This window comes from Apaloderma vittatum, unplaced genomic scaffold (genome assembly GCF_000703405.1).
Source record: "Apaloderma vittatum isolate BGI_N311 unplaced genomic scaffold, ASM70340v1 scaffold7468, whole genome shotgun sequence".
Classification (NCBI taxonomy): domain Eukaryota; kingdom Metazoa; phylum Chordata; class Aves; order Trogoniformes; family Trogonidae; genus Apaloderma; species Apaloderma vittatum.
In genome coordinates, this window is record NW_009728990.1 from 28,661 (window position 1) to 40,123 (window position 11,463).

Genomic DNA, 11,463 nt, shown 5'->3' on the forward strand with positions numbered 1-11,463 from the left:
CTTCGGTGTAAAATATAGTGAGTTGTTTGCGGTTTTGTTTTTTTTTTAAATGCACAAGCTAGATTATTTGGATTCTAGCTCTCAGATCTAAAAGTGATTTCACTTAAAGAAGATTTTTGAAGGTAAACGCTGCAGTAATAGTAACATATGATACCTAAGATCATAGGGGTGATTCACATGTATAGTAAACAACAAACCTATCCCAAATGTTAAATAAGATTAGTAATCTGTGCCTTGTCATGTTTGTTTTTTGCGTGCACAGGAGGAGTGTTTAGTGTCAGTTGTGAAGTACCACAGCTCAGATTACTATAAGCTTTTTATTGCATAGCAGAGTTAGTATCTGAAAATGATAAATATAAAACTTGTTTTTTTTTTTTTTTAAAGTATTTAGAGCATTACTAATTCTGTTTTTGATGACACATCAGACTGAACTACTCACTTTGAGGCAGGGATAGATATGCATAAGTGGGTTTGACATTCGTGTGATCTAGGGCAATTGAGATAATGCAAATACTTCATCGTTTAATATTCGCATTTCAGGTTCTAGGAATTGTATATTCATAGTTCTTTGACTCACTTCCCCCACAATTTTAGAATTTGTAGTGACATTTGGGTGAATCAGGTATTTGTCACGCACATACCTTTTTAAAGAATAGGTAAGGAGCTTTTACAGCAAGATCTAAAGAGATGCTCGCTTAGACTAACTTGGTATTTTTAAACAAGTTTATTTAATTTCTTTTATTGCTCCGGAGACTGCATGTGGTGTGTTAATGTTCTTCCGAAAGTCAGTTTACCCAGCTCATGATAAAAACAGTGTTGAGACTTGGGTAGGTAAAACAAATTCTTGTGTCAGTAGTTACTTTGGGCCTCAGATGCGTTTCTTGAATGATTCACCGCAACTTGTTTATCAGCACATGAGAAATTTTACATCTAGTTATTTTTGAATCTAAACTATTTTTTTGTAAATTATATTATTGATTGGCTTTGAACACTGTGATCCTGCTGCAACAGTAAGAGTGGTAGATTTTCAATAACTAATATTTTAAACCAGGATTTTGAGCCAACCGAATACTTGGAAGAATCTGAAAAAACAAAACATTTTGGAAATGCTTTGAAAGTACTGGGTAATACACTAGGGGAGTGAGAGGAAGCTAGGTTTCAGATATTTTATAATAGTGAAATCTCACTGTTTGCCTTGAAAACAATCGATCATATAACTATAGTAGAAAAATTTCCTTAAGTGTAATGTTCTAAACAGCTTAAGGAAAATCATTCAGTGACAATCCAACTGTTGTAATTTGATGACTGGTTATGAGAACGGGTATTTATGTGTGTAACCAAAGCTCTTGCCAAGGATTTGGCATAAGTATCTTCCTGAAGGCTTTGAGAACATAAATTTCAGTGACAAATCAGTCAGTATTGAAATGATTACTTCTGGATATCTGCAAAATTGATGTATTCAGCTGGTCTTCTAGAGTGAAGAGTCCCTGTCCTAGACAAAATTGTAGCTTACTTGTGAGAAATTTTTGTGAGTTTCCTTAGTTCTCTTTGAAAAATAGAAAAATTCTTAGGTTGTTTTAGTTTCAAGTCATGGTAGTCTCATTCTTCCACGTGAAGTAACTCAGTCTGTGTTTCATAACAGTTATGGTATTGTTTCAAAAGGAGCAGTCTTGGCATTTGATGTATTTCCTAGCCTTCCAGTACAACAGACAAAAGAGACTCTCCAGTACAATTCCTCCCCCCTCCCGCCCTCGCCAGTGATTTCTCAGATGGCATGGACGGAGCGTGCCAGTGGCTTCCTGACTATGCTAACGTTTTTTAATTGAGATTCTTTTTTTCTGTGTGGAATGCTATTACATACCTTTGTGAGGCAAAGAAATTTATTGAAGTTGACTGTGAAATCGGATAACCTGTATTCAGAAATGTTGGAGGAGAGCATTTTACAAAGGGCAGGTGTTGTAGCAAGAAAAGCAGAAAGACAAGATGATAATACACTGTGTGGGGAAATGAGGGATAAGAATTTGACTCTTATCTTACACTCTGACGTACCTTCTGTTTACTGTATATTCTCTAACCTACCCTGCCGCCTCTTATCTAATGTTTGTGTTATCCGCACTGCTTTTGGATTTGGCGTTTTATATTAATCTGGTTTACAACACTGCATTCGGAGTTTAGTGCTTCAGTGATGGGTGAAATGATGTGCATCGTGAAATGATTGCATCACTTACCTTAAGCAGCTTTTTAGAGAGAGGAAAAAAATATCTCTTCTCCGTGCTTATGAAAATGAATTTGAATATTCCTATATTCAATGTTTTTTCTTTCCTGTTTAGTTAGTTGGTGACATGCCAGAAGTTACAAAAACATTTTATAAAAAGAGCTATGTTATTTGATAAGATAAACAACTTGCTCATATTTCTTATCCACTAAGCACTTCTTGCTTTTTCAGATGTGATATCTTTCATAATTTAGATTTGAACACAGTCTGTGTTGTGAAACTATCATGAGAATAATTTTCAGTTTATCATGCATATGGTGTTTGTCTTTCATGACAGGCAGTAAAGTTTATCACATTATTCCTCACAGTTTTTTTCAGAGATTTCATTTTATACTGTAATCTCATTATATTGTATATAGTTCATCTTCCAATTCTGTGAGTAATAGTTCTCTTTTTCCTTCACTCATTTAGAGTGTATTTGATTACAATTAGTTGTGATCTTGCACCTTCTAATAATAAGATGATAAGATAAATCAAGTTGGGAAGCTTTTCTGGAAGTCATCTAGCCCAACCTCCACATATAGATACTACATATTCTAACAGTATACTATTTATTTCAAATAATTCTGAAGATTCCTGCATTTTTTTTATTATTTGGAGACTTGGTACTATATAATTAATCATTCCCTATCCTTCCAGATAGAGATAATAAATAAGCAAGTTTGTTGTTGCTAAGGTGTTCTCTGGCTGCGTACCGTTCATGAATATTTAAAGAAAATTTCTTTTCAGTAAAACAGTGTTTTTCTTCTGTATTAGTATGATCCATGTCACTAAATGATGCCTTTGGAAAGTAAGTCCTTTACTACTAATGTTTTATTTCACAGCTTTGCGGAAAAGAACATCTTGTACAATGTAGCATTAGTAATGCCAGTTGGGTGTTACTGTGTAAACAAGCCTGGACCCTCTGCATAGTCTTGAAAGAAATGGACTGAATGTTTTTCCTTTTTCTGACCTTTGTTTCAGTACAGGAGTTTAGTAGGATCCTTAAGATTTTTCATATAATTTGTGAATATATACAGTGGTTTCTGGTGAATTTTCAAGGATGTTGGACACTAGAAATACTTAGAATTTTAGGGCTTTTGTGAGGTGGTGTCTTCCATTTTAGAAAATTTATAAAAATTACTAGTATCACCATTTAAGGTTTTGATACTTTCCTTCCTCTTCTCTTTGCTTACTGTTGCTACTATGTGCTGATTCATTACTGTAATTAGTATTGCATATTTCCTCTGGTTTTAAGCAAAGACATTGCTAATGGCTCAGAGTGGATACACGTAGTTTTGTAATATTCTGATTTATCTTCAGGAAAACCGCTGAAGCAAAGAGCTGACTACAGGCTTTAATTGTGTCTTAAGTAATTTCACTGAGTAAAAGTGCTATAGAATAAAATATACTCTACTAAAGTTGTTCCTTACTGCATTAGCTTATAAATAAACTAGATTTCAAACTTTTGTGGGTTTTTTTTTCAGTTTAGCTTTTAATGTGCAGTCTTCTATTTTTGTAATCAAGCAACCAAAGAAAAATATGTCTTGTATTGTCATTAGGCATAAATAATCACCAGGGGTATAAAGGCTTAATTACCAGCACACGCTAGATCTCTGCCATTGGGTAATTTGTAGGAATACTAGATTGTCATCCTCTTATCAGTGAACTGATACATGGTGAAGCAACACATTACCACTGTCTTTCAGCTGCTTATTAAAATAGGAGAAGTGATCAGGCAGGGAAACTTGAGATTTGAGAGATGAGTGTGCTTTTAGTGTCGTAGTTCTCTGTCTTTGTTTTCCCATGTATTTCAGCCTGGTTTTTTTTTTTCCTTTTTTCCTCTGTCCTCTTCAACTTGTACTTATAGTCGTGTCACTTAGTCTTCAGCACAGAATGTGGCATTACTTGGAGCACTTGAAAAAATATTGAAAGTATTGTGTTTTTCACTAGTATTGTAACAGGCTGACAGTTTACTTAAAGTTAGATGGTAAAGTTTGGAAACATTGCAGAGGTAAAGCTGGGGCCTTCTATAAATTCATATATATCATGATGTACCTTTGTTGGAAACTAGCTAGATAGTAGCAGTGAGAAAGAGATGTCAAAGAATGAGAAGTAATAAGATGATAGGGAGGCATATTAGAAAATTATGATTGGGCTGTAGTATCCTACTTTGAATTTCAGTCTTGTATCAAAAACCTTAAATGATTTAAAGTCTTTTGGAAGTTCAGCTCTACTGTATCAGTTTTAAGTTCCTAGACACTATAGTAAAAAATGGATTTTATTTGAATGCTGTCTCAGTACAGAGAGAAGACGCTGAGTCTGTTCTCAAATGTAGAATTGAGATGACGTATGATTATTTCATGAGAATCCTTAAACCTCAATTTACTGTAGTTGTATACAGTTACTTCCTTGCAGAAATATTTATGCTTTCAGTGAGCAATCTTGTTGTCTAGCTGTCATATTGGTTTTCATGAATGATTTAGACTTATTTTAATATAGTATAAGGAATTAAACTATTTTTCTGTTTTTTCTTTAATATCAGCGTCCATCTCTAGTGGAAAAACTGGCTTGCTTTTTGTAGTCTAGGAAAAGAAAAATATCATAAAATATGTAAAATCATCAAGGATTATGTTAAATTTTGATAATTGCATAATCAATAATTTCTACTCAATTATTTAGCAACTGTCTACTAAAGGACTGAATAGAATTGAGATTCCATAGTTTGGAAAACAGATTTGAAATCCGTAGAAATATGAATATAGGACCAGTTGTTCACAACAGCAGTTTATTTTTGTGTGTGCATATATATAATGTATATATTTTGTCTGTGGGTGTATGAATATATATAGTATGATAAGGACCATCACACATTTGCATGCATTTCTGTATAGTTGTCATTCTTAAGTAAATTGCCATATATAACATGCCTACCTTTTTGTGTATGATGTGTTCACAGCTTTCTGTAATCTGTTGCATTTCTAGGGATTTGTCATTCCTAGAGCCTGCACTGCTCCACTGGCATAATTCTGACCTGCTCGTGTTCTCTCTTCTCTAACTAGTTGCAGGTTTCTTGTGTGTGATGTTACGTGCTGCACCTGAGGCACCTGCGTGTTTCTTTCCTGACACTTTCTTAAAGAGAAGTAGAAGTTGTCTGAGTTCACTCTCTCGCCACACATTTTAGTTGTGTTTCTTTTGCACAAACACTTCTGTCATATTTGGTTAACTGAATGGGCTTAGACAGACATTCGATTGGTCAGCTTTGTTTGAAATTCAGTCTTCCCCCCCAAATATGAACTAAGGTTCTTAATGTTCTTAGTGCAGTTTTGATAGTACCTGTTTTGATTACGTGTACTTTCTAAAGAAAAATGAGACAGGCACTGAAATATAACAGTCAAAGGGATTAACTAAATTTATTCTCTGAATAGTTTTCATTTAGGAATGGAATGTAGAAAACTTTTACCTTGAATATTGTTGCTGGAGTGCTGGCATTTTCTTACAGGTATAAAGTCTGCTTCTAAAGCTGAGTTTTTATTTCCTTGACATTAAATATTTGGACAACTAATAAAATGATTATCTAATTTTATACTGGCTATTCTGAATTTCCTTGTCTAGTATCCCATCCTTATTATTTTTAATCGACTGTTGATTTAGATAGACTGTATTGTTTTTTTCTGCCATCAATGTACCATGGTATAGAAAATTTAAATTAAATAATTTATAAAAAGATTTTGATTATGACATAATCTGTTTCACTCCTGTGTTCATGTGGCTCTGGAAGACTAATTTCCTGGTACTCTGGTGATGTTTTTTAATTTAACGTGTAAGTCATTATTTTTTTCATCTTGATGACACAACTTACATAAAGCTTATTAATATTGGATGGTATGCTTGTTTCTGTTGAAAGGGGCTTTCATATAGTTTGAGAAAATTCTGTTCCTTCTATCAACAGAGAAAATGAGGTGCTGAAAGTGCAGCTTAAGAAGTACGTAGGAGCTGTCCAGATGCTCAGAAGAGAAGGTCAAACAGTGGAAGGTAAGGGTGAAATGAAGGGCGGGGGAAGCCAAGCAAAAAATCCGTGCACAGGGTTTGTTTTCCTGTGTGCCACTGTTGAGATGGAGTTTACTGGAGGCATAGGTATAGTAACCAAACAATGGAAGTGATTCCTGGACTTGCATAAAAACATACAATGAAAGAATAACCAGTGAAGAGATGTCTTTGATTTACAACAGTCTGCTTGTTAAAATTTATTTATTTTTTTAAAATTGTTCCTGGAATAGATCTTTGTAGATAACCGACCACCCAATCCTGCGCAAGCCCATAATCAACACTTCAGCCAGACAAAACCATCCTAGGGTGGCTGGGACAGGGTTCATGCTTCCACATGGTCCCCAGTATGACATCAGCCCTCCCCTATTGAAAATATCAGGATCCGAAAAGATGACAGTTCTGTTTTTGTGAGAAATGCCCCTGGTACATTCCTGACCGGGCTATTTGCTGTTGTGTGAACAGTATTGTAATGCAGATTAATACCAAACAAAAAGAGGTTATGGGATGGCGTGCTACCAAATTACTGCTGAGTAGAAGCAATCAAGAAGTCTGCTTTCTTTGCTGATCCTTCTCCAAAACAAATGAAATCATTGACATGCAAGTGGGGTTAGCAGAAGATAATTATAAGCCCTATTCATCTCTTCTAACCATGGTAGAATAGTATCTCCCAGTAGTGCAAATAACATATTGATATGTTTTCCTTTTGAGAAAAATACTGAAGTAAACATGTACTTATTTTTACCAACCGTTTTCTGGTTGATGAGCAAGTCTTACTTTTTCATAAGAAACTTTCTAGAAAAAGCTATCAGATGAAAATTTAATTTAAAAAGTAATATGTTAATTAATGTGATATTGCAAAATAAGAATAATTTTGAGGAGAGAAAATTTATGATCTCTAGATTATACTTATTAGCGTTGTTTTGGAGATTAGTATTTACAGACTACTGGAAAAAGGCTCTGTACTAACACCAAACATTTCACTGTCCTTGCTAAATTCTCTGACTGTAAAGAACAGCTTTTCTATCTCAAACATAGTGAGTTACCAGCAGTGTTACGTGTGTTATTTCTGTGGTCAGTGGTGGCAGAAGTGCCCATGACAGGATGAACTGGAGTCACGTTTCTGGTGGGACCTGTATTTCCACAGGCAGCAGAAGGTATTTTGAGAGACAAGGTGGCAGAAATTGGCACCATCTGTCTTTTTTTTAAACTGTCAATATTGTGGTCATATAAGTGGCTGTATGAATGAATACTACTATAATTCTGCTCTTAAGGGCTAGTCTCTGTTCTTATCTGTAGTTTAAAAACTTCATTCATCCTTAAAAGGATTTTTGTTAGTGAGAGCACATGCTTTTACTTCCGACTTTGCTGGAGTGTAGTGATTCGTATTAAGAATTATTCACGAAAACCATCGCTTAAGCTTCTTATAATAGCAGAAATTATCTTTCATTAGATACTGACAGTTCCCATGATGAGTGTAATTATAGGAAAAGAAAAAAAAAAAATTCCTAGGCTAGCTATATTCTGCCATGTTAAAATTATGCAAATTAGTGAGTGATAAGAATAGAAACTGAGTAGGATGGCCAGATTTTATAGATGAAAAAGGAGGATAGAACAGTACCAACATTTCTAAAAATGAATACATATATGTTTTCTGTTCAAAGGATGTTTAATCAATCCACAATAATTTTCTGTAATATTTATCACTAGTGACCAGAATAAATTTCAGCTACACACACACTAATTGTAATAATTTTTCTTATGTTCTAATTTCACACATATTTTTATACAACCAAATTTTTTTCTTAGCTGCCATGGGAGATCTATGTGAAAATATTAGTAGCACTGAGACCTCTGACTCAAAAACGTATTTAAGAATGTAAATAATCCCTGAGAACTAATATATTTAGATATACTTCAAAGAAGAGGAGTGAAAAAAGGACTTTTTTCTTTTACCAGATTTATAGAAAATATTGTGCCAGTGGTTTGTGTACATAACTTGCAATGTCTGGTTGTAGATATTCATATTTTTCAGATGTGAGACATCATAACTAAGAATATTTGAATTATTAGAAAGATCTATTTATACTTCTGAGTACATATGTTACTGTGTAATTAAGGCAAATTATTGAATTCCAGCTGTGGTATAATTTAAAGTGACCATAACAACTTGTCTTAAGTAATTTTGTTCTTAATTAACTTACATTCGTAGAACAATTACAGATGATTTTTATAAGACCTGTTTTCTCACTGTTTTCTGAGATTGTGACAATTTTGTGAAGAAACTAGGATGAAGAAACTACTGTTTTCTCTGCTTTTGTCATTTTACGTTGAAATTCTTGTTGTTTTCTTACATATCAATTCACATACTTACAAGTTAAGGTTCTTGACTTCTATCTACCCTTACATGTAGACAGGGATATAGGATTCTGATTTCTTTAAACTTGGAAAACTCCCAACTGTCCTCTTCCACTGGAACGTTAGGAAATTGTCTTCACTGAGGAGGCATAAACTGCTGCCTAAAACTAACTTCACTGCTTCCCTGTGTTATGATGAGTAATTGCAATGATGATTACTCTTCTTCCAAATGGTATCAAAACAAAAGGCTTAAATGTATTGTAGGTTTTGGAACACTATGTGTTTGGATTTGCTGTGAAACTGTTTTGAAAGAGACAAAATAAATTGAGCTTCTGCTGTTATTTTTATGACTAAAAATAGAGAATAATCTATGTTTGCTGCAATAATCAGATCAAATGCTATTGCGCATGGGTTTTAAATAGTTTCCTAAAATAATAAATGAAAATCGGCATGATACTTTGCCTGGCAGTGACTTAAAAAACTGAAAAAACACTCAGCAAATGTGATCATAAATAAATTATACAAGAGCCAGAAGTGTGTCAAGTTCAGAATATCATACCAGCTTTCAAAATGAATGATCACTGCCATAGACTGAGCAGTTTGGTATTGGTATTTAAATATTTAATAAATGAGCATTCTGATTTCTCAGTCATCAGCAGGAGTTGTATGTGTACCATTTTTCAAACTTGCTTAGATAGAATAGTATTATTTATATGAAAGTACTGATCTTCAAAGTTTCTGACTGGAGAACTTCAAACAAGGTTTACAAGAAATAGCTCTTAAAATAGCTTTCAAAATTCTCTTAAAATAAAAATAACTTTCAAATGTATTATACTTCCTCAAAGCAAAAATCAATTCCCAGGCTCAAGAATATTTAGTCAGATGAATTATGGTGTCTTTTATTCTCCTTATAGTAGTTGTATATATAAACTAGATTTTGAAAAATGATGGTGTTTGTCAAACCTCGTTTTTATTAGAGCTTGTTTACTTTTTATGTGCTGACTCGTTTTTTTAAAACTTTGTGATCTGTGAAGACAAGTTGAATTGGACTTTGCGTAACTTGGAGGAGACTGAAGTGATCATCAAATACATAAATAAAAGCTGGGAACAGGAATAGAAAAAAGGTTTTCATTTGCTGTGGATAAGAAAAGAAGTAACGGGCTTAAATGGCAGGTGGAGGGAGTTTGATTAGCTATCAAGAAAATCTTTCTGAGAAGAATACTTAAGTTTAAATAGATTGTGCAAGGAAGCATGAAATCTCCATTATTGGAGGTTTAGAGGAATAAGACAGCTGTCAGGAATGAGATAACTGGGGCTGATTCTGCTTTATGCAAAAACATGAAATACTAGATGAAGTATGGAATGTCCATTCTCAGCCCTATTTATTGTAATTTCTATGATATATAAGTAGTCTGTGCAAGTAATATGAAGTGATATTTTGGAAGAGAAGTAGAAAAAACACTTAGAAGAGAAGCAAATGCTTAATTTTCAAAGGCTTTGGGTAGGAATTGCAGTTACTACCTACATGTAATAAACAGCTGTAGTCACGAAACAGAACATTCTTTTAGTTTGCATTTTTTTTTGTTGAGCGTACCTGTCTTAAAAAACAAGTTTCCTGCAACGTTTGTATTTTGATATTTGTAATACTGGTTATATTATATCCCATTCTGGTACTTCTAATAACAGTTTCTTTTAAAGCTATTACTTCTAAACAGATTGTCTTAGATGTTCATATAATTTAACATTTTAATTTGACGTATGTCTTTGTTTTAGTTCTGCCAAACATTTGGAGCACTGATGCTGAATTTGCTATCCCAGAGCAAAAGCAAGTAGAAAACAATGAGGAACTGGCCAGCTCTTATGAAAGAAAATTGATTGAGGTAAACTTTTTACTGCACAGATTTTATGGAATCATAATTGTAACATGACATTTGAAGGTGTAAATAGTTTATTTTCTTCATTATTATTTTTCCCCATTTATGCAAATGACAAGTCTGATTTTTGCTTTAAGTAAATAAATATGAAAGATTTAATGTTCAGGCTTCTTTGATTAAAATACAAATTCGTTCATTCGACTTCCAAACATATTTAAACCAATTTCGATAATTATAAATACTTTTCCTAACAAAGGTATACATTTATACTTTGATGTCAAAGCAAAGGCTTTAATAAGTAAACAAGCTCCTTGAAGTTATAGCTGATGGTGGCGAAGTTGAAAGTATCACAGACAATAGCTTTCAGGTATTGTCTACATTACAGTACATAATCACAGGCATTGCTGTTGTGTCAGTTGACATACTGAAATCTGTAGCTGCTTCTGTGCTTTCATGCTGTTTTCTGATTGCCAACCTGTGTTTCATTTTTATATTGCTTTGCCGTGTAGTTTATTGAATACTGCAGCATGGAAATGGATGATGGAAGCTACTCATTCTGTTGATATGACCATGTTCAAAAAAGTTCTTAATGCAAGATTTGCTTTTAAGATTAATGCAGAATTCATTAAAAACAAAAAAGAAAGATTAGGGTTTCCTCCTAAAATTAAATACAAATGATTTTCCAGAAAAAAGTAATGAAATTTAATGTCTAATACCTCTATCTCCCATTAAATAATAAATGAACATTTTTATAAAAAGTAAAACAATTCTCTGTGTCTTCCTCTCACCCAAAATACTCTGAAATCGCATACTTACGTTAACTGATTAATTCGAAGGTGGCTAAAAATGCAGGTCATGCATCAAGAGATTAATAGAGTTCTTCTAAGATGTTCACACTGGGTTCTCTTTCTCATGTGAAACTAATTCTTT

At 33.5% G+C, this 11,463-nt stretch overlaps 1 protein-coding gene across 1 annotated transcript in view; it reads left to right on the plus strand.

Moving 5' to 3' along the window:
* SNX29 (sorting nexin 29) overlaps positions 1–11,463 on the plus strand; it is a gene marked incomplete at its 5' end in the record, with an annotated part of 91,561 nt that overhangs the window by 23,349 nt on the left and 56,749 nt on the right. Inside the window, 2 exons of the mRNA XM_009874276.1 lie at positions 6,207–6,289; positions 10,433–10,539. Coding sequence (XP_009872578.1) covers positions 6,207–6,289; positions 10,433–10,539 — 190 coding nt within the window. The remainder of the gene's footprint in view (positions 1–6,206; positions 6,290–10,432; positions 10,540–11,463) is intronic.